General features: G+C 58.3%; 2 protein-coding genes across 2 annotated transcripts in view; both read left to right on the forward strand.

The window, feature by feature from the left end:
• Positions 1 to 22,159, forward strand: part of FXR2 (FMR1 autosomal homolog 2) — a 29,377-nt gene extending 7,218 nt beyond the window's left edge. The window contains exons 2-17 of the mRNA XM_030548184.1: positions 8,379 to 8,431; positions 15,657 to 15,750; positions 15,849 to 15,920; positions 16,317 to 16,465; positions 16,840 to 16,933; positions 17,239 to 17,355; positions 17,628 to 17,798; positions 17,908 to 17,986; positions 18,405 to 18,514; positions 18,592 to 18,678; positions 19,505 to 19,718; positions 19,898 to 20,077; positions 20,393 to 20,593; positions 20,714 to 20,809; positions 21,142 to 21,245; positions 21,351 to 22,159. Of these exons, the coding sequence (XP_030404044.1) occupies positions 8,379 to 8,431; positions 15,657 to 15,750; positions 15,849 to 15,920; positions 16,317 to 16,465; positions 16,840 to 16,933; positions 17,239 to 17,355; positions 17,628 to 17,798; positions 17,908 to 17,986; positions 18,405 to 18,514; positions 18,592 to 18,678; positions 19,505 to 19,718; positions 19,898 to 20,077; positions 20,393 to 20,593; positions 20,714 to 20,809; positions 21,142 to 21,245; positions 21,351 to 21,431 (1,902 nt within the window). The 3' untranslated portion in view covers positions 21,432 to 22,159. The remainder of the gene's footprint in view (positions 1 to 8,378; positions 8,432 to 15,656; positions 15,751 to 15,848; positions 15,921 to 16,316; positions 16,466 to 16,839; positions 16,934 to 17,238; positions 17,356 to 17,627; positions 17,799 to 17,907; positions 17,987 to 18,404; positions 18,515 to 18,591; positions 18,679 to 19,504; positions 19,719 to 19,897; positions 20,078 to 20,392; positions 20,594 to 20,713; positions 20,810 to 21,141; positions 21,246 to 21,350) is intronic.
• Positions 9,759 to 10,766, forward strand: LOC115644090 (uncharacterized PE-PGRS family protein PE_PGRS54-like). Its single transcript, XM_030548185.1, has 2 exons — positions 9,759 to 10,593; positions 10,657 to 10,766. The coding sequence occupies exons 1-2, from the start codon at positions 9,766 to 9,768 to the stop codon at positions 10,744 to 10,746; spliced, it is 918 nt and encodes a 305-aa protein (XP_030404045.1). The 5' UTR covers positions 9,759 to 9,765; the 3' UTR covers positions 10,747 to 10,766.
• Positions 22,160 to 22,451: the final 292 nt, after the last annotated feature.

Below are 22,451 nucleotides of genomic sequence, written 5' to 3' on the forward strand. Positions count from 1 at the left end.
GTGGTCTTCGGGGCAGGACTGTTTCTTTCTGCATTGCATGTATGTACAGCTCCTAGCACACCGAAGCCCTGATCTTAGTTAGTGCTGCTGTAATATCATCCCTGGGAGTCTGCAGACTGTCTAAGATATCCAAAGGGTTCTGCACCTCCATTTGACAGTTTTTAGGGGTCGGCAAATGAAAAAAGGTTGGAAAACCACTGTGATACGCAGTCCGTTATTTGCTTCTAGGTGTGGATTGTGCAAAAAGAGTAACTTTTAGGTGCTTTCTGCGAATGTCTTTAGCTTTCTTATACTTCCTTATGGTGTAAAAAAGGTAGATTTCGCATCAAACCCTCCACAAATTTCAAAGCACGGTCGACCCGTCTGTTTTTAATCTTTGGTCATATATTGTCCCTGGAAGTTAAGAATCAGTTGTGTTGGGGTTTTTTTCAGAGCAGACTTGCCAGCTTTATCTCATCTTCTAGTACTTCCTCATCAGCCATGAGTTGCCACAAGAATCTGCACGTGCTCTCGATTTTTATTAACCAAGGTGCTTTTAAGGGGCAAACTCGCCTCTCTGAAACTGGGGTTATGTTAAGCACCGACACATGGTCTCAGGAAGGAAATAACTTTTTCTTAGTGACATCTGGCAACGCTTTGAGCGGGTCCTTGGTTGTAGGAATTTGAGGATCGGTGCCATCCTCGGGAAACAGCGAAGCAAAGACGCGAGTTGGAGATCTGTGAATAGTACCAGACGTGCGGAAAAAGCGAGAGCAATGGGATGTTGCAGGACTGTAGTAATCTGATCTGGGCCAAAGGGGTGTGTGGTATTGTCTCCGCTTTGCCACAGGGCTAATTTTAGACCTGTCTTGCCCCATGGGAAAACAGTCGAACGCCGACCGGTGTCTGGCATCAGCGGGTCTGCAGATCAAAGGTGTTAAAAAGTCTTCATGGGCTAATTCTCTGCTTAGAAAAGGGGAAGGAAGCCTTTTTTTCCAGCTGACTTGCTGCTTCTGCCATCCCTCCCTTTCACGCGTAGGGGGTCTCTGATTCCTGGCCGACTTTCGTTCCCGTTTAAGGTGAAGGATCTCTGGAGTCTTGCGAATGAGAATTGTTAAGATTTCCAAGGTTATTTCCTCCTCCTGTACTTCACTGCCCAAGTCCCCTTTCGGTTTAAATAATAGCAGCCTTTCAGCGGTCACTTATTCCATCAAAATCCGGCCCTGACTGGTCCCTGTCCTCTGTAGAACATATTTGAAGACTCTTATCAGGTATTCACCCACCCGCCTCTCCAGTCTTCTTTTCTCAAGGCTTAAACATGCCCGGTTATTTTAACCTCAGCAAAGATCAAGGTTTCTAAACCCTTGATGGTTTATGGTGCTCTCCTCTGGACTCTCTCCACATCTTTCTTAAAGCGTGGGCATATAGTATTGGACACAGCACTGCAGCTGTGGCCCCTCCAGAGCGGGACAGCTATCTCCTGTGTCTTACGTGCGACACTCCGTTAAGACACCCCCCCACCCCGGAATGATGATCTTTTATTTGAACTGCTGCTGACTCATATTCCATTTGTGATCCCTTGGTCCACTTCCCCCTTCTCCACTGCACCAAATACTAACTGGATCACTTTTAGGGCCTCTTGCCATTTAGGTTCGCAAAGCTACCACCGTGTCATTGTCCCTGCTAGGTGCAGGTTTGCCCGTGGTGCGTCAACGTGCTCATGACGCTGTAATCAAGTCTCATGCTTCAGGTTTTCAGCATGTTGCCTCCGGGGTCAGGAAGGAATTGTTCTCCCGAAGCACAACTGGCTAGACATATTCAGGGCTGGGTCTTTTGGCCTTCCTCTGCAGCATCAGAGATTGGCCACAACTGGAGACAGGACAATGGATGGGGTGGGCCAGTGCTTAGAGGTGGTAAAGAAAGTCCTTTCTAGTGGCTTGGCTGGTGTATTTTGCTCCTTTGCTCAGGGTCTCACGTTTAGGGTCAGGAAGGAACTTTCCCTCAGGTCAGATTGGCAGGGACTTTTTGTGAGGGGGGTGGGGTTTGCCTTCTGGGGTCAACTGGGTATGGTCTGAGCATTGGCCTGCTAAACCCAGGGTTGTGAGTTCAATCCCTGAGGGGGCCATTTAGGGATCTGGGGCAAAAATCTGTCTGGGGATTGGTCCTGCTTTGAGCAGGGGGTTGGACTAGATACCTCCTGAGGTCCCTTCCAACCCTGATATTCTATGAGTCTATGATTCTAATCATTTTCCTGCCGTATCGGGGCCATGGGCACTGGTGGCATTTTGGCCTCTCCTGTTCTCTCACTGAGTTTAGTCTCCCGAGGACTGATATGCTTCGATTAAGCTAAAATTGGGCTCAAGGTTAGGAGTATGCAGGTGGGTTTCCGTGGCCTGCATTAGGTCATACAGCCTAACGCCTCTGCCTGGCCTTCAGCTCTGTTAAACTAGGACAATCCCTCTTTCTGTATGGTGACTGTAAGATCTCTGAGCGCAGAAGGCTCTTCAGTCCAACAGACTAAAGTGGCACAAGATCTGATAGCTGGAACCTGAAGTTAGCCACATCCCAACTGGAAACAGGGCGCAGGTTTTTAGCCCATCGGGGTCATTACCCATTGGAGCAGCGTCACAGGGGGGCTGGCGTACATGGGCTGGTCCCTGAGATCTCGCTGACCCACTTTAGGAAGACTGCAAAGGTTGAGAAACACTGGACTTGCTGAGGTCCCTTCCAGCGTTGCGTTTCTGTTTCTGTGGTGGATTTTGTCCATCTCTTGGAATTTTTAAATTGAAGTATAACTTGGTTCAAAAAAGAACTAGATCAGTTCATGGAGGATGACTGGGAGCCAAGAAGGTCAGGGATGCAGCCCCACGCTCCCTAAACGTCCAACTTCCAGATGGATCACTCGAAAATGCCCCCATTCTGTTCATTCCCTCTGAAGCATCTGGCACTGTTCCCTGCCAGAAGACAGGATAATGGGCTAGATGGACCATTGGTCTGACCCCAGTATGGCCGTTCTTACGAGACGGAAGAGCTTTCTAAAAGAGATGTTTTTAGTCCAACCACAAATGTGTTGGGATCGATGTAGGAATCGCTGGCTGAAATTCTCGGGCCTCTGTTGCACAGGAGGACAGATTGGAGAAAGATTAAGACCAGAAGGGATTGATCAAATGCTGACCGCGGCTAGACGGCTGGCGAGTGGAGGCTACCGGGCGTGAAGCACCAAGTTCTAGTTTGCCCTCCCGTCCTTTGGTCCATAATTTCCCCTGATGTCGCCTCACAGATTGTGAGCTGCACAACAGATCTTTGTGGCTAGACGGGACCACTAGAGATAAAATACAGGAAGTCAGGCTATCTGGGGACTCCCGTACTGCGGCCAATAATTTGCGGTGCACTAAAGCATCTCTTCCCGAAAGACAGCCATCCGTTCTCGATACGAAGACCTCAGGAGGCGAAGAATCTACCCCCTGGGACTTTGTTCCGATGTTAATCGCCCTCACTGTTAAGAGTTTGTGCCCTTTTTTTAACTTGAATCTGTTTGGCCTTCGTTTCTGGCCGTTGGTTCTTGTTCTGCCTTTACAAAGCCCTTTAGCCTGGAGAAAATATCAGGTATTACGCACCGTGATCAGGTCACCTGTTTGATCTTCTCTTGTCTTAAGTCTCACTTATTTTCCAGGTTTGGAATAATTTGTGTGGTTCTTTGCTGTCCAGCGTTCAACCTTTATTTTAAAAAGGTGGATGCAAGAATTGGACGCAGTCTTGGTCTCTCCGAGTGACCCTGATCTTGCAGGTTTGAAACTTGTCTGGTTAATAGCCAGTGGCGTGAGACCGTTGCTTAGTTTATTTAATGGGCTCTCAAACCGTCACCGGGAGAAGGATGTTGAGACTAAGCAGGACAATGTTCCCGTTCTCCATGGCTAGATGAGATGGGAAGTGCCTGAAACTTTCATGGATTATCCCAAAATTCTCTCCTGTTGCAACATAGGGTAGCTGCATGGGAAAGGCTGAGACACGCTGTTTATTTTAGACCTCAGCGGGTGCGTTGAAAAGCAGGGGGTGTGTGTGGGCTCCGAGTGGAAAGTGGAGATAAAATGTGCCACTTTGGTATGAGAGGGGAGCTGATTTGCTTCACGTTGAATGAATGATAAATGAGACACCGTTTGCCAGTCAGTTGGCTAACTCGGGAATGAGACTGACTACGTATATAGCCTCAGGCACAACTGCGTTTAAAGGGGACCAGCCTGCCTGCTTGAGACAAATATAGAACTGTTGCTCCTAGAGGATTTAATCCCCATCTCTGGATTGGGGGGCAAATGTGTGGTGGTGGGGGGTGAGTGAGGGAGGTTGATCAGTTTCTCTGGTTAGATCAAAATTTGTAAAGCAAAACTCCCCACAACTTAGCGTCGTCAGCAAATTTTATAAGCATCCTCTCCACGCGGTTATCCAAGACATTCGTGACAATATTGGATGGTAACGGACTCAGTGCTAAATGCGCCCCCCACCCCTGCCAAGTTTGGCAGCGAGCCATTTGTAACTGCTCTTTGAGTGCGGTCGTTCAATCAGCTGTGCACCTTCCTTTAGACCACGCTTCCCTAGTTTGCTTTGGCTGCTGCCATGTGGGGCTGTGTCAAAAAGCCTTCCTAAAATCAAGGGATATGTCCTCTGCAGCTCTCTCAGAACAGAGGGGCCCTGCCCCAAATTGTTTACAGCAGGGGTGGGCAAACTTTTTGTATGGTGGGCCAAGGCTGCTCACAAAATTCGGGTTGGGGTGCGGGAGGGTGCTCTGGGCTGGGATCGAGGGATTCAGAGGGCAGGAGGGGGATCAGGGCTGGGGCAGAGGGTTGGAGTGCGGGCTCTGGGTTGGGGCTGGGACTGAGGGGTTTGGAGGACAGGAGGAGAATCAGGGCTGGGGCAGGAGGTTCAGGCTCAGGGGTGCAGGCTCCGGGCAGCGTGTATCTCAAGCAGCTCTTGGAAGCCATGTCCCCACTCCTGCTGCCCCATCTGCAGGCGCCGCCCCTGCAGCTTCCATTGGCCACAGTTTCTGGCCAATGGGAGCTGCGGGGGCAGCGTGCAGAGCAGAGGCCCCTGGGTGCTCCTACGTAGGAGCTGGAGGCGGGACCATGCCACGGCTTCTAGGAGCCTTGTGGAGCGGCTCCCGACCCTGCTCCCCGGCTGGAGCTCGAGGGCTGGCCTAAAACGGCTGGCAGGCCAAATCCGGCCCACGGGCTGTAGTTTGCCCACCCCTGGTTCACAGTCTGGGTGTTGAGACAACAGATGGATCCAGTCAAACAGGGGAGTACAAGGAAACAGGGAGACGATATTGAGTTTGAGGAGGAGTGTGGAGGAGGTTACGTTCGTTTTTTGGGGGGGATGCGTACAGAGAGCTCCATTGGAGAAAGCGCAGAGAGGTGTGTTTGAAAGAGGTGGTTGGCTGATTGGAAGCGGGTGTCAGCATCTTGATAGCAAATGGCTTTCACGTGGGAAGATCCCATCTCTAATGCAGCTATCTCAGAGGTCCCTGGGGTAATATCGGCCTCTGTAATAACTCGTCCAGGGAAATCATTGTTCTTGCTCGAGTCCCGCTTCCCTGATCTTCAGTGTTTGAACTCTGACATCAAGGTTGTCTGATGCCCTGTTCAGAGTTAGTGCACGACTTCCTGCGTTTGTTGGTGCTGCTCCGATTCACCGGTTGTTTTCCAGAACATAGGAGCATTGTTTCAATGGTTGGCATCTTCTGCATGACTTCCAAAACTTCCATCTCGCAGATCATGCTTTACCGTTCCCAACGGTGAATCCCCCTGAAAGACCAGCGAGTCAGAAAAGCAGCTGGCGTGAAACGTGTCGCGTTTGGGGCTCTGTATTCAGAACAAAGCTAGCTATGGGGTGGGGGAAACCGAGGCACGGACGGTTAAGTGGCTTTCCCAGAGTCAGAGCTGGGAATCTAACCCATACCGGAGTCTCAATCCAGAGCCTTAATCATAAACCCATTTGAGTGGGGTGGTGAGGGAGCGTCTCTCCAATCTGTTCACCCGTGCAACTGAGGCATTCCTGTCCCTGGTATCGGACTGCAAGTGAGTGTGTCTAGACGGTGTTGACAACGGGTGTGTGTGTGTGTTAAAACAGGAGGAAAAGGGAATTGGATCTGGATTTTGTAGTCCCTATAAAAAATAAAATGATAAATACTGTAGCAATCATCACTTTGTTTGTTTTGGGCAGTGTTTAGTGGCCCAGCTAGGATGAGGGCCCCATCCTACGTAACACAGAATATATTGTAATGCCTTTCTGGATATCGACGGTGGTGCCTTATCTGGAGATGACCTTAAAAAGGAGGTGGCAGAGTTAAAAGGGGTTCAGAGAAGGGCAGTGAAAATGATCGATAGCCCGGCTAACCTCTTGCGTGAAGAGGAATTAAGGCCGGAACGGCCCGTCAGCTCATTAGCCATCACCAGTCCCCGAATCCCACTGTCAACCCTGTACTGAGCTGATGCCCTGGATTAGACTAAAGCGTTACAACCCTTGGGAGGTCAAACTCTTGTCACAGGCAGAGAATAGGAGCTGACTGAGGTGACACCCGTGCCCAAGGCAGGGAATTAATTGATGTACCCACATTATCCTAGCAAACAATCTGCCCCCCGCAAGCTGAAGAGGAAGGTGAAAGCCCCCAAGGGTCCCTGTCAATCTAACCTGGGGGAAGATTCCTTCCCATCCCTGAAAATGGCAGCCAGTCTGTTGTGGCATTGTTACCCGAGAAAAGGGGCGAGTTAAGAGAACACGCGTCTGCAGCGGAATGCCTGGTAGAGCGGGAGTGAGGCCAAGAACATAGAGTCAGGGTTTTGAAGGCCAGGAGGGGTTTTATTCAGGAGTGCATCCCTGCTCCTGCCGCAGACGGGTCTCGAGGCTTTTCACGGCGTGCTAGCTCCGAACAGGCAGCTGGTGGGTGGTGGTGTCGGGAGAGCGTCTCTCTCAGCACCTGTTCGTCCCGTCACCGGTTGGACTGGTGAGGCATTCTTGTCCCTGGCCTCAGACTCCAAATGCAGAACAAGATCGCCTGCCCCCCCACCCCCACCGCACCTCGCAGAGTCTCCTGGGAGATGCTGACGGCCAGGACTCCGATCACATAGCCTGTATCAGGAGTAGCTGGGTGGGCCTCCTGGTCGAGGTCAGCAGGGGGTGAGGGGGATGCCCCCCATTGGGCTGGGCACTTCACAGCTGCAGTGAAAGACAGTCCCTGCCCCGGAAGAACTAACAGTCGAAACAGACAAAAGACTTTTCAGTGAGGAACTGAAGCCACGCACAGCGTCGGTGGCAGACCCCGGTTCCGAGCCCAATCCTGACAACACATCCTGCGAATTCTAGCCAAAACTTTCAAGTGACTAGCAGATTTGGGGGGGGGCGATTCTGTGGAAAGTCCAGCACATCCACCAAATCTTACCCAGCACTTCCTGAAAACCAGGGCACCCTGTGATGATGCGTCAAGCCGGGAGAGGAGGAAAACCACGTACGACAATCCAAAACCCTAATCACTGTTTAGGGGAGGGAGGATGGTTATAAATGGAGCGCTGGATTGATACCATCTAGCTCTTAGATAGCACTTTTCCTCACTAGACTTCAAAGCTCTTTACAGGGGAGGTCAGGGTTGTTGTACCCATTTTACATATGGGGAAACTGAGGCACAAGTGGTTTGCCCAAGTGGGTGAAAAGGGTAGCAGCATAGTTCCCCCACATTCCCCCTAGAGATCTGGGGGGCCCAGCAGCTGGGGCATGTCTGTATGGATGAAGCAGCAGGTCTGCGATGCCTTCCCGCTCAGCACCACACAGAGCTCCCTGCTGGGATGGGGTTGGCGGGGAGGAGGGGGGCAGTGCTGCAGGGCTTGGCATTGACACCCCATTGAAACGCATGGGACGGTTCCCCTTGCTGAGAGAGATTAGTTCAGGCTCTCTGCAGACTCAGGCAGCCTGGCTGAGTCAGTTATCCTTGGGGCAGTTCACCCTTCTCTGAGCTATAGTTTCAGGCAGACGTCGCTGTGTCCGTTACACGCCGGTCACATTTTCAGGTGTTTCTTCACAACCGTGAGAGCTAGAAACTTAATTTTTTTTAAATAACGAAGCCCTAGATGCTGCTAAAATCACTTGACTCCAGGAACCAGGGCTCTAAACACACGGCTGTAATGCTGAGATCTTAATTCTGCGTATGGGTGGTGTGTGGCTGGCTGCAGATACAGCAGATTCTGCTTATTAGCAACCCCTTGGGTGCCTGCAGAAAGTTGCAATTACCCAGCGATCCCTGCTACTGCCCTGCCCACAGCCTCCCCATAATGAAGTCGTTAATATATCCGGGTTTGCTGTCAAAGGGAATCTACTGCCCTGAGGATCTCATGCTTTCTTCCGTTCTCCCTCCGCAGGGTTTTGTGAAAGATGTGCACGAAGACTCGGTCACGATATCCTTCGAGAACAAGTAAGTCTCCGCCGGGGACCCCTGGCGGGAAGGTGCAGTCCTGGGCCTGGTCTCCGTTTGTCCTCGTTCTGAGCTTGGGCGTCTGGGGCAGCCTGGCCTGAGCTCCCGTAGGGGTGAGAACTGAGAGACACCTCTGGCACGCGTTGTCAGATCGAGGCCATTAACGTTCGCAGGTCCTAGTCCTACCACTCTGCGTCTCCTTTGAGCAATTGTCAGCTGTTTTCAGTGGCTGCTTCTCTGCGTCGAAAATGGTTAGGGTTAGGTCGAGTCGGTGGCAGACCCGGGGATAGAACCCAGGTGTCCTGGCCCCCCCAGTCTCTTTCTGTGACTACCCATTAGACCCCCGTGCGCCTTCCAGAATTGGGGGATATCGTCCGGGGTTCCTGACTCCTGCAGTAACCCACTAGGCCATTCTTTCCCAAACTAGGGGGGGTGAAGAAATTCCAAGGGGGCCGTGTGGCTGTCCAGCCCTTGAGTTCCTGGCCGGGAAAGCTAGCCCCTGGCCCCTCCCCTTCTGTCCCCCCTCCCCTGCAGCTACACCGCCGCGTGGGCGGCATGGCTTGCACTCGCCCACCTCCCAAGCTTTCCACTAAGCCAATCCTGGCGCTCTGAGTGGCCTGGTAGGGGAGCAGGGAGAGGGTGGGTTGGATAAGCTCCTGGGGGACAGTCGGGGGACAGGGAGCTGCTGGATGGGGGCGGAGGTTCTGGGGGGCTGGTCAGGAGGCAGAGCGGGGGGGTTGGCTAGGCAGGGAGTCCCGAGGAGCCGGTCGGGGTGGGGCTGTAGATAGGGGTCAGGGCAGTCAGGAGACAGGGAGCAGGTGGGCTTGGATAGGGGGTGGGGTCCCAGGGGATCCTGGGAGGGGGAGGTCAGGGGACAAGGAGCAGGGAGGGTTGGATAGGGGGTGGGGTCCTGGGGGATCCTGGGAGGGGGAGGTCAGGGGACAAGGAGCAGGGAGGGTTGGATAGGGGGTGGGGTCCCGGGAGATCCTGGGAGGGGGAGGTCAGGGGACAAGGAGCAGGGAGGGTTGGATAGGGGGTGGGGTCCTGGGAGGGGGTGGTCAGGGGACAAGGAGCAGGGAGGGTTGGATGGGGGTGGGGTCCCAGGAGGGGGCAGTCAGGGGACGAGGAGGGAGGGTTGGATAGGGGGTGGGGTCGGGACAAGGAGCCGGGAGAGTTGGATACGGGGTGGGGTCCCAGGAGGGGGGCGGTCAGGGGACAAGGAGCAGGGAGGGTTGGATGGGGGTGGGGTCAGGGGACAAGGAGCAGGGACGGGTGTGTGCAGGACAGGCGCGCCGCTTGTAGGGCAGGCTGGAGGTGTCCACTCATCCATTGGGATGGGTAACGGGACGGGCGTGCGTGGGACGGGCGTGCGTGGGACGGGGCAGGCTGGAGGTGCCCACTCGTCCATTGGGACGGTTAGCGGGATGGGCGTGCGTGGGACGGGGCAGGCTGGAGGTGCCCACTCGTCCATTGGGACGGTTAGCGGGACGGGCGTGCGCGGGACGGGGCAGGCTGGAGGTGCCCACTCGTCCATTGGGATGGGTAACGGGACGGGCGTGCGTGGGACGGGGCAGGCTGGAGGTGCCCACTCGTCCATTGGGATGGGTAACGGGACGGGCGTGCGTGGGACGGGGCAGGCTGGAGGTGCCCACTCATCCATTGGGATGGGTAGCAGGATGGGCGTGTGCGGGACGGGCGTGTGCGGGACGGGGCAGGCTGGAGGTGCTCACCTATCCATTGGGACGGTTAGGGGGACGGGCGTGCGCGGGACGGGGCAGGCTGGAGGTGCCCACTCATCCATTGGGACGGTTAGCGGGACGGGCGTGCGCGGGACGGGGCGGGCTGGAGGTGCCCACTCGTCCATTGGGACGGTTAGCGGGACGGGCGTGCGCGGGACGGGGCAGGCTGGAGGTGTCCACTCGTCCATTGGGACGGTTAGCGGGACGGGCGTGCGCGGGACGGGGCAGGCTGGAGGTGCCCACTCGTCCATTGGGACGGTTAGCGGGACGGGCGTGCGCGGTACGGGCAGGCTGGAGGTGCCCACTCATCCATTGGGACGGTTAGCTGGACGGACGTGCGCGGGACGGGGCAGGCTGGAGGTGCCCACTCATCCATTGGGACGGTTAGCGGGACGGGCGTGCGTGGGACGGGGCAGGCTGGAGGTGCCCACTCGTCCATTGGGACGGTTAGCTGGACGGACGTGCGCGGGACGGGGCAGGCTGGAGGTGCCCACTCATCCATTGGGACGGTTAGCGGGACGGGCGTGCGCGGGACGGGCAGGCTGGAGGTGCCCACTCATCCATTGGGATGGTTAGCGGGACGGGTGTGTGCGGGACGGGGCAGGCTGGAGGTGCCCACTCATCCATTGGGACGGTTAGCGGGACGGGCGTGCGCGGGACGGGCAGGCTGGAGGTGTCCACTCATCCATTGGGATGGTTAGCGGGACGGGTGTGTGCGGGACGGGGCAGGCTGGAGGTGCCCACTCATCCATTGGGACGGTTAGCGGGACGGGCGTGCGCGGGACGGGGCAGGCTGGAGGTGCCCACTCGTCCATTGGGATGGGTAGCGGGACGGGCGTGTGCGGGACGGGGCAGGCTGTGGAGGTGCCCACTCGTCCATTGGGATGGGTAGCGGGACGGGCGTGTGCGGGACGGGGCAGGCTGTGGAGGTGCCCACTCGTCCATTGGGATGGGTAGCGGGACGGGCGTGCGCGGGACGGGGCAGGCTGGAGGTGCCCACTCATCCATTGGGACGGTTAGCGGGATGGGCGTGCGTGGGACGGGGCAGGCTGGAGGTGCCCACTCATCCATTGGGACGGTTAACGGGACGGACGTGCGCGGGACGGGGCAGGCTGGAGGTGCCCACTCATCCATTGGGACGGTTAACGGGACGGACGTGCGTGGGACGGGGCAGGCTGGAGGTGTCCACTCATCCATTGGGACGGTTAGCGGGACGGGCGTGCGTGGGACGGGGCAGGCTGGAGGTGCCCACTCATCCATTGGGACGGTTAGCGGGATGGGCGTGCGTGGGACGGGGCAGGCTGGAGGTGCCCACTCATCCATTGGGACGGTTAACGGGACGGACGTGCGTGGGACGGGGCAGGCTGGAGGTGTCCACTCATCCATTGGGACGGTTAGCGGGACGGGCGTGCGCGGGACGGGGCAGGCTGGAGGTGCCCACTCATCCATTGGGACGGTTAGCGGGACGGGCGTGCGCGGGACGGGGCAGGCTGGAGGTGCCCACTCATCCATTGGGGTGCGCGGGACGGGGCAGGCTGGAGGTGCCCACTCATCCATTGGGATGGTTAGCGGGACGGGCGTGCACGGGACGGGCAGGCTGGAGGTGTCCACTCATCCATTGGGATGGTTAGCGGGACGGGCGTGCGCGGGATGTGCACGCCGCTTGTGGGGCAGGCTGTTGCTTTTCTCGTGCAAGCGAATGGATCGCCCCTTTCAGCCCTACGCTGTTCCGTGCTGGGAGGGCTGCTAGCAGGCGGCTGTAGGGCCGATGGGCACCTCACCCGAGCTGCTGGAGCTGCTGCAGGGGGGAAATGCCGGGATGCCACAGTCCCCGCTTCAGAGCCCTAAATAAAGCCCCTGCACTCAAGGATCTGTCACGGGGCCTTGAGGCCTGGCATCACTAGCAGGCTGCCGCCTGTCCAAATTTAGCTCCTGCTGTGTGTGGCATGCGACTGAAACGGACTCACTCGTAATAAGCCAGCCGCCCGCCCGCCCCAGGGAATGCCTCCAGATTGGCAGCTGTCACTCTACCGCTGGCGGGATTATGTGGGTCGATGGTAGGGCCGCGATCTCAGGGCCGCCTTGTGCGAAGCGCCGTCCCTACAGGTACCCAGCCGCTCCCCGTGGTGGCCCTGTTAAACGTTTCTCTTTCTGACCGGCCAGGTTCCTTCATTTCGGGGTTTGTGTCTCCCGGCGGCAGGGACTAGGAGGAAGCAGCGTCATTAGGAGCGTGTTTGTTGGCAAACGTCTCTGTGCACGGTGGGAAAGGAAAGGCAGAAGGCCCGGTTGTAATACCCTGCCGTCCGCGGGCAGGATTTTCAGAGCCCTTAAACGCAGCTTGGTAGGTAGTGCGAATACAGATGGCATGGCAGACAGGCCAGCCCTGAGAAGCGGCCACCTCTGGGATGTGCCATCTGTTCCGCCGGCACTGCGATGCGGCTACCTCTGGGGTGGAAGTGGGGAGGGCAGGAAGCGAAGAATTTTCTCCGCCCCAAACTGTGCAGGGGAGATGGGTGTTTAATCAGGAGTCCAATTGCTCCGTTTCTATCTACTTTGCCTGGTGTGTGGCTCTTGACCCAGGGAACTGAAAATGTTTCTGAACCAGTAACAGGCTAAACGGGGTTTAAATCAGCTTACGCCACAAACAAAGAGCTTTAAAAGTAGCTACCGGCCCCGGCTCTCTCTCTTAGCCGACGCAGAAGTAAAAGACACCGGTCCCTACACGGCTTCTGAGTGGATTTCCCTCTTTCAACAGCTGATCTCAGGCAATTGACCCTTCCACCTTTTAAAGCTTTGAGGCGCTGCCTGTTGGCGTGGAGCTACCTGTCCCAGGTTGGGCAGGTGCAGGTTTTCCTTGAATTTCTGCGCTTGCCTGGCTGATTTCAGGCCGTCGTGTTCACACTGGGGCTCTATTTCGGATCGACCAGTGAAAACGAGTAACGCTGGAGCACTGCCAGCTGGAGCGGCGGCCGGCGTTTCGGGAGACGCGCTCTGCGGCCTGCCGCTCCGCGATCCGTAGTCAGGTTCTCCCGTTCAGACGGTGGTGTCATTAACCGTGCAAATCCCAGCCTCATTAACCTAGATGGGGAGATTACGGCATTGTCACCAGTTCCTAGAACCTGGCCACCCGGCTCCCTCTGCTTGGCTGGGGTTCTGTCTAAGCTGGGGAGGGGGCTGAGCCGCATAGATCCGAGCAGGCCACAGAGCGTCGAGCGCGCGCCGTTCCTCAACTGCCTCGGTTGGCTGCGGTGTCCTGATGGGGTTTCTAGCAGTGTTGCTGAGCAGGTGAAATTTCCCGGCCGAGACAGCTGTAGCTGCTCCGCCTCCCGACAGCTGTTCCCGGCTGACGGCCTCTGGTTTCCAACTCCCAAACACGCACGCGCATCGCTCTGACTGGGGGCCCCAGACTGAGTCAAGCCAGGCCCCAGCGTTCAAGTACTGGGGGGAGGGAGTGTTCAGTGGTTGGAGCATTGGCCTGCTAAACACAGGGTTGAGAGTTCAGTTCTTGAGGGGGCCATTTAGGGGTCTGGGGATTGCTGCTCCTTTGAGCAGGGGGTTGGCGTAGATATCTCCTGAGGTCCCTTCCAGCCCTGATCTTCTGTGATTCTATTGCTTGGCATTGCAGATGCAACCTCACGCTGGGGGTCCACCAAAAACATCCCACAAGCCGACTTTTGGTCCGGGGGCCAGTTTTGTTCAGCATCTTCATTAACAATCTGGACGATGGGATTAATTGCTCCCTCAGCAAGTTCGCGGCTGACACTAAGCTGGGGGGAGAGGTAGATACGCAGGAGGGTCAGGATAGGGTCCAGGGTGACCTAGACAAATTGGAGGATTGGGCCAAAAGAAATCTGATGAGGTTCAACGAGGACAAGTGCAGAATCCTGCACTTAGGATGGAAGGATCCCTGGCACCACTACAAGCTGGGGACTGACTTGCTAAGCAGCAGTTCTGCAGAAAAGGACCTGGGGGTTACAGTGGACGAGAAGCTGGATGAGTCAGCAGGATGCCCTTGTTGCTAAGAAGGCTAACGACATATTGGGCTGTGTTAGGAGCGCTGCCAGCAGCTCGAGGGACGTGATTATTCCCCTCCGTTCGGCACTGCTGAGGTCACACCTGGAGTATTGTGACCAGTTTTGGGCCCCCCAGTACAGAAGGGATGTGGACAAATTGGAGAGAGTCCAGCGGAGGGTAGCAAAAATGATTAGGGGGCTGGAGCACATGATTTATAAGGAGCAGCTGAGGGAACTGGGGTTATTTAGTCTGCAGAAGAGAAGAGTGAGGGGGGATTTGATAGCTGCTTTCAACTACCTGAAAGGGGTTCCAAAGAGGATGGAGCTCGGCTGTTCTCAGTGGTGGCAGATGACAGAACAAGGAGCGATGGTCTCAAGTTGCAGTGGGGGAGGTCTAGGGTGGATATTAGGAAACACTATTTCCCTAGGAGGGTGGTGAAGCACTGGAATGGGTTCCCTAGGGAGGTGGTGGGATCGTCTTCCTTAGAGGTTTTTAAGGTCAGGCTTGACAAAGCCCTGGCTGGGGTGATTGTGTTGGGGATTGGTCCTGCTTTGAGCAGGGGGTTGGACTAGATACCTCCTGAGGTCCCTTCCAACCCTGATCTTCTGTGAGCCTAAGTTTGGTGGACAGTCAAGTCTTCTCACCCTGCACCATGAACCAAGGGCTAGAGCGGCCATGTTTTGGGATGATGCTGAGATATTGGTGGTTGGGCAGCGGCCCACGTAACGCAGTGTAGACGCCGGAGCCCCAGGTTGGGACAGTTCCTAACCTGGGGGGTTACAAATGCGTGTAGACAGCACCAGCCCTGGGAACCCAGATTCAGACTAGCGAGAAGCTGCAATGTCTTGTGCTGACGATACGTGGTGGCATTCAACACGTCTCCATCCAAAATATGCTGCCTGAGTCACAAAAAGCCCTGGGCTGCGTTGGGTACAGGAGTCCCGAGTCCGCGCCGGGAGCAGCTAATTGCAAACGTACATACATGAATCGTTAAAACAAACAGCGAGGCGGAGAGCCGAGGTGGCAGGGACGTTAAGCTGGGTTTAGCTGAAGGGAAAGTTTATCCCCACCCCAGGTTTGGTGCCCTCTTTCTGTTGCAAAATCCATCTCGTGGCCGTGTGCCGGATATTGTACTGCGGTAGCGTCTCGGTTTCGCAGGCTGTCCGAACACTGATCAGAAAGAGCTCACGATTGACATAGGCAAGGATCCCAAAATTGCTGGGGCGAGGGCAGAAGGGGGAGTTCTAGGAGGTCTTCTCCTCACTTTCCAGAAGGGGGAACAATCCTTCCTTTGTGTGCGTAGATGGTAAACTCTCCAGGGCAGGGACTGTCTTCGGCCGCGTGGGTGCCCGGGGCCTGGTGCTATCTCTTCAGCGTGATCAGGAACGCGCACCCATCTTGCCGCGTCTTATTCCCGGTCTCCTGGCACCACCTACAGGCGAATCCGATCTCGGTCTTCTGTCTCCTAACAGCTGGCAGCCGGAGCGGCAGATCCCCTTCGGCGACGTACGGCTCCCCCCACCCGCCGACTACAATAAAGAGATTACCGAAGGGGATGAAGTGGAGGTAGGGGGTGTGCTTTTTTGGGGGGGACGGCGGAGGGGTGCCACCGTGAGCCCGCTATCCTCACTGGCTCCCTGCTGACCATATCCCTGTCTCTCTAGGTTTATTCCCGAGCCAATGAACACGAGCCGTGCGGCTGGTGGCTGGCGAGGGTCCGGATGATGAAAGGAGATGTAAGTTTCTGAGGATTTTTCTGCCACCCCCTAACCAATCGCATCTGTCCCAGAATCCTTTGTGCCAGCTCTTGGTGCTTCCTAGGCCCATTTTAAGCCGGCCCTCGAGCCCAGGTGTGGGGCTTGCCCTGCTCCTGCCGGGGAGCAGGGTCGGGGGCCGCTCCACGCGGCTCTCAGAAGCAGCGGCATGGCCGCCCTCCGGCTCCTACCTGTAAGTGCTTGGCCTCAGTCCTATCCAGTGGCAGTGAGGTCCACAGGCTAATTCCGTCTGAAAACGACGCGTTGCACCTGGTCGTCCCTTCTCTCCCCCACCCGGCTGTGTCTGAACGGCACAGCCCATCTCTCCTTCCCACCCCAAATCCCGGGCTCTCACCCGATCTCTCTGTCTCCCCCCAGTTTTACGTCATCGAATACGCAGCTTGCGACGCCACCTACAACGAAATCGTCACGCTGGAGCGGCTCCGGCCCGTCAACCCCAACAAAGTGGCCACCAAATCTAGCTTCTTCAAATACACCATCGCGGTGCCGGAGGACCTCAAGGAAGCGTGAGTGAGACGGGGATCCTGGAGCGGGGACCTCCGTGGCCTTAGATGGAAGAAAAGTCGCTAGCTTGGCTTTACCTCTGTGGTGAAGGAGCCGGAGACCAGGGCTGCCTTTAAAGGCACGCCCAGTCTCTAGCACGAGTTAGAGCAGCCCAGAGGCTCCTCTAACTTGGGGTGTGGCTGTGTGGGGAAACTGATCGATATCATCCTACCGTAGTTACGCCTGTGAATAAGGAAAGTCCCAAACCACTGGCCAATCCAGTTCTGGACTCTGGAGATCTGGGTTCTACTCCCGGCTTTGCCACAGACCGGACAGATCATTTTGGGTAGGTTCTCGCTTCCCCAGTCTCTGCTCACCCCGTCCCCTCTCTGCACAGGTGCTCCAACGAAAACGTGCATAAAGAATTCAAGAAGGCGGTGGGGGCAAACTGCATCTTCCTGAGCGTCGCCAGCAGCGAGCTCTTCATCCTGGTGAGCCGGAGGGGAGCCGGGCGGGGGGCGGCGCTCGTCGGAGATCGGGGTGGACCCGATGCTCCGGCCTGGTTTCAGGCTGCCCGGCTGGCTTGCCTTGCCCACGTCGTTGTTGAGGGTCAGGAGGGAACTGGCAGTGACCCTTGGGGTGGGGGGTTCTCCTCAGCCCTGCTGCGGCCGTCTGGTCACTGCGGCTTCTGTAATCAGGGCTGGCTAGCCCCCCTCCCCCCCCCCGAGTTCTGGCGGTAGGCGGGGGCTGGCCTGCCGATCTCTGACACCGCTCGTCTTCCTCCCCCTCTTCCCAGTCGACGAACGAATCCACGGTAAAGCGGGCGTCGCTCCTGGGCGACATGCATCTGCGCAGTATCCGTACCAAGCTCATGCTGATGTCGCGGAACGAGGAGGCCAACAAACACTTGGAGGTGAGGAACCCAGGAGTCCGGGCAACGGCCAGCACCCGAAGGGGGGGTGGGGGTAGGCGCCGCGGGGCAATACACCTCTGGCTTTCTTGCCACACGGGCACCACGGGGCGGGGAATAGGGGGCTGTACACGGCCCGCCTAGGGCTTCCCCGATGATTGCCCGGCCGGTCGCCTGACCTGGGCTCCGTGGGGAGTGGGGTGGGGGGGTCGGCGCTCCCCCCGGCCGCTCCGTTGACTCCCCGCTCTGCGTCCCAGCGCTCTTTCTCTCCCCAGACGAGTAAGCAGCTGGCCTCGGCGTTCCAGGAGGAGTTCACCGTCCGCGAAGACCTCATGGGGCTGGCCATCGGCACCCACGGCGCCAACATCCAGCAGGCCCGGAAGGTGCCAGGCGTCACCGCCATCGAGCTGGATGAGGAGACCTGCACCTTCCGCATCTACGGGGAGGTGAGGGCCGGGCGGGGCTCCAGGAGATGGTGTGGGGGCGGGGCTGGGAGCCAGGACTCCGGGGTTCTCTCCCCGGCTCCGTTACTTGACGGTTGTCTCCTCCCCGCAGACTCCCGAGGCATGCAAGCAGGCCCGGACCTACCTGGAGTTCTCCGAAGACTCGGTGCAAGTCCCGAGAAACCTGGTTGGTAGGTGTCACCGCTGCGACCGGGCTCTGTAGTGACCCTCCGGGGGCCTGGCGTTCGTGGGGCCTCCCCCGGAGAACTGGGGTGACTTCCCTTGTGATGGGGGACCCCAACATGTAACCGCAGCACTGCGCTGGAGCGGGATGTGGGCTACGAATGGAAGTGACCACGTGTGCCCCGAGAAGCTCAGGGTGCCAACCGGCGGAGGGCGCCGATGTCCAGTGGCGTCCGGGGGGGCCCCTTGCGTTCACCAGCACGACGTCCCGCAAGGCCTCGAACAAAAGCCGGCGTCGCACCGGCAGTCAGAGCACCTGTAAGGAGCCGGGGGAGGTGGTGGAAAAGCCCGGGGAGCTGGTGTGGGTCTGGTCAAAGCGCTTTGGGATGGGTTTCTGTGGGCTCACCTCTCCGCTCGCCCCGCCAGGCAAAGTGATCGGGAAGAACGGCAAAGTGATCCAGGAGATCGTGGACAAGTCGGGAGTGGTGCGGGTGCGGGTGGAAGGGGACAACGACAAGAAAAACCCCCGAGAGGAGGTAAGCGGGGGGGCAGCCGGCGAGGTGGGGGGCAGCCGGGGGGCGGCCGTGCCGTGACCGGATCTCCTGTCTCCTAGGGAATGGTCCCGTTCATCTTCGTCGGCACGCGGGAGAACATCAGCAACGCGCAGGCGCTCCTGGAATATCACCTCGCGTACCTCCAGGTAAATGCGGCTCTGCCGAGGACGGGCTCGGAACCGGCTGGCTCGCTCTGCCGGGGGGCGCACGCCTGCGGATCAGCTGGGGAGGGGGTCAATGTGGGTGTATCGCTGGCGTGACCGTTAATCGGGTCCCCCACTTCCTGTGCTTTCCTGCACAGCCGGGTTGTCTCCCCCTCCCTTTTTCTGGGCTGTGTGCGTGCAACCGGCTTTTGTTTCCCCTTCCTGTTCTGAGGCTGCACTTTTGTGCCCCCCCCTCCCCCAACCACCTGTCCTGAGGCTGCAATTGCTAATCGGTATCCCTGGGTGCAGCCCTAATTGGTTCCCCCGCTGCCTGCATGAGTGCAGCCATTAATTGGTTCCCTGCCCTGAGATAACATGGGTGCTGCTGCTAATTGGTTCCCCCGCTGCCTGCATGAGTGCAGCCATTAATTGGTTCCCTGCCCCGAGATAACATGGGTGCTGCTGCTAATTGGTTCCCCCTGCTGCCTGCATGAGTGCAGCCATTAATTGGTTCCCTGCCCCGAGATAACATGGGTGCTGCTGCTAATTGGTTCCCCCTGCTGCCTGCATGAGTGCAGTCATTAATTGGTTCCCTGCCCCGAGATAACATGGGTGCTTCTGCTAATTGGTTCCCCCTGCTGCCCTGCATCGGTGCAATTGCTAATTGCTCCCCTTCACAGAAGAGTCACTAATTGGTTCCCCCGGCAGCCCTGTATGGGTGCAGCCATTAATTGGTTCCCTGCCCCAAGACGGCATGGGTACAGCTGCTAATTGGTTCCCCCTGCCTGGGTGTGACAGTTAATGGGTTCCCATCCACCCTGTTCCCCAGGAGGTGGAGCAGCTGCGCCTGGAGCGGCTGCAGATTGACGAGCAGCTGCGGCAGATCGGCATGGGCTTCCGCCCCCTCTCCAGCCGGGCCGACAAGGAGCGGGGCGGCTACGCCACGGACGACAGCACCTCCTCCTCCCTCCACGGCACGCGGACATACGGGGGCAGCTACGGCGGGCGAGGCCGCGGGCGCAGGGGGCCCAACTCGGGCTACGGTAAAATCTCCCCTTCTTCATGGCGGGGGCAGGGTGACCGACGGGCCACACCCCAGAGGTGGCTGCATTTCCTAGTATATTGTGTGTCCTGCCCCTCCTACAGCTTTGGGGATCCCCCCACAGTACAGATCAGCCCCCACCAAAGGCGGCTCACGCGCCCCCCTTTTCTGCCCTCCCAGGTACCAACTCAGACCTGTCCAATGCCTCGGAGACCGAGTCGGAGAAGAGGGACGACGGCGAGCGAGACCCGCGCCCCGAGGACAGCCGGAGGCGCCCGGGGGTGGGGCGAGGGCGGGGTCCTGCCCTGGCACCCCGAGGGGGCGGAAGCAGCAAGTACAACAGCTCCTCTATCAGTTCAGGTGACCAGGTGTAGCTGTTAAATAGCGGCTGTGCACCACCCAGAAGTGGCTGCATCTCAGCGCCGGGCAAGGGGGCCCCTGTGTCACCAGCCGCCCTGCCCCAGAAGTGGCCCCATCTCAGCGCCGGGTGAGGGGTGCCTGTGTAACCAGTTGCCGTGCCCTGCCCCAGAGGTGGCTGCATCTCAGTGGCGTATAACCAGATGCCATGTTCCAGCCTCCTAACTCAGAATGAAGGGGTGTCCGGTCGGGGGTGGGGCTGCGATCCCGGACGCCTGGGTTCTCCGTGCTGAAGTCCGTTTCTCCCCCCCTGCCCAGTGCTCAAGGACCCGGACAGCAACCCCTACAGCCTGCTGGACAACACGGAGACGGACCAGACGGCCGACACCGATGGCAGCGAGTCGCAGCCCGTCAGCAATCGGCGGCGCCGCTCCCGCCGGCGCCGCACCGACGACGACGCCACCATGATGGACGGTGCTGCCGAGTCCGACACCATGTCCGTCAGCGAGAACGGCGTGGGTGAGCGGGGCGGGCTGGGAGCCCGGACGCCTGGGTTCTGTCCCCGGCTCCGGGAGGGGAGTGGGGGCTGGGAGCCAGGACTCCTGGGTTCATCCCCATCTCTGCTCCCTGCTTTCCCAGAGGACGAATCGAAGCCTCAGAGACGCAACCGCAGCCGTCGCCGGCGTAACCGCGGTAACCGCATGGACGGCTCCATCAGCCGGGACCGGCAGCCAGGTACAGGGGGTCTGGTGGGTCCGGGCTCAGCTCTCGCTTCTGCTGCAGAATGATGGGGTGTGGGGGGGGCAGGAGCTGCCCTGGGACCCCTCCCTGCGCCGGGTGCGGGCAGCAGGGCCCCATTTCCGGGACGGATCAGGGTCACACGTTAGAGCAGCCCTGAGGCTGCTCTAGTTTAGCCCGGCGGCCAGCGTCACCCCGCTCTGGGCTCGCAGGGCTCCTGGGTCCCATCCCACCCGTTGGCGTTCTGTCCTTGCCATGTGCGCGTCGGGGGACGGCCGGGGGGGCGTCGGCAGCTGTCCCCAACCCAGCGCCCGCTCCCTCCTCTCCAGTGACCGTGGCCGATTACATCTCCCGGGCCGAGTCCCAGAGCCGCCAGCGGGCCCCGCAGGAGCCCCGGAAAAAATCCACCGAAGACGACACACCGCGACAAAAGGTAGGGGCGGAGCCGGCGGCGGGCGGAGCCAGTGGGCGGAGCCTTGCCGGCTGGGGGCGGGGCTTCTCCCCCGCCTCTCTTGAGACCTTCTCCGTCCCCCTGCAGGCGGAGCCGTCCGGCAAGCTGGCCAAGCGCCCGTCGGAGAACGGCGAGGAGCCGGCCGCCATGGTGAACGGGCTGGCGTAAGCGCCGCGCCCGCCGCATCCCGCCTCGCCGCCCCTCGCCCGCCCCGCTTGCGCCCTCGTTCAGCGCCCGCCCGCCCGCCGACCTCTCGTTAACGAACCGTTCCCTCGACGAGCTTGGCGGCAGCTTGCCAAAGACAGCCAAGCGCTCGCGGCTCCTAGGCGCCGACCAATCAAGAGACAGGCAACCGGATTCGTGCCGGGGCAGGGGGCGTGGCTATTCCCCCCCCTCACCCCCCCGGCAGTAAAAAAAAAAGTTAATTCTCTCTAATTGTGTCTGTTTTTGACGACTCCGTTCCAGCCAGGACAGGAAAACCAGAGCGAGGATTTTTTTGTGCCTTCTGAACGCGCCTCGCTAGCCTTCCTTTTTTTTTTTTTTCGGTCCTTTTCCCTTCCGCCCAATTCGGTCGCACAACGATTTCGGCAAAGCGGGGGGGCCGATGACGCGCTGTTTATTCCTCCCCCCCCCCCTTAAAAAATCGGAAGGTACCACAGGCGGGAAGTGCGGGGTGGATTTTTGGTTCCAGGCAATACAACCACAGCAGGTATTTTTTTTTCGTACACTGTGGCAGACCAAGGGGGGGCAGAGAGGGTAGAGCCGCGCGTGCCCCCCCCAGTGTCGCTTTGCCAGGAGGGGGGGCGCCGGGGGGGGAAAATCGAGCTGTGACGGTTGAGAGGTTATTTATTTTTCACTGTACAGTATTTAAAAGAGAATAAAGAACCAAACTCGTACGCAAAAGCTGCTGTGTCTTCCCCTCCCTGCCCCTGCCGGGGAACGTGGCTGGGGGGGGCAGATAATCACCCCCCCACAAACCCGCTCTCCTCCCTCACCACCCCGAGATCTTCAATAAAGCCACCGAAAAGAACCGTCGGCTCCGCGCCCTTCACTCGCCGTGGGGGGGCGGCCCATGCCGGGACACCCTGGGGTCATGGGTTCATGCACAAATTGGCCCCCCCTTTAACCCCCCCCATCAGCCTCCTTTGCTTATTAGTGGGTTGGATTGGGCGGGCTTCTGTGGGGGAA

Source organism: Gopherus evgoodei, unplaced genomic scaffold (genome assembly GCF_007399415.2).
Source record: "Gopherus evgoodei ecotype Sinaloan lineage unplaced genomic scaffold, rGopEvg1_v1.p scaffold_88_arrow_ctg1, whole genome shotgun sequence".
Classification (NCBI taxonomy): domain Eukaryota; kingdom Metazoa; phylum Chordata; order Testudines; family Testudinidae; genus Gopherus; species Gopherus evgoodei.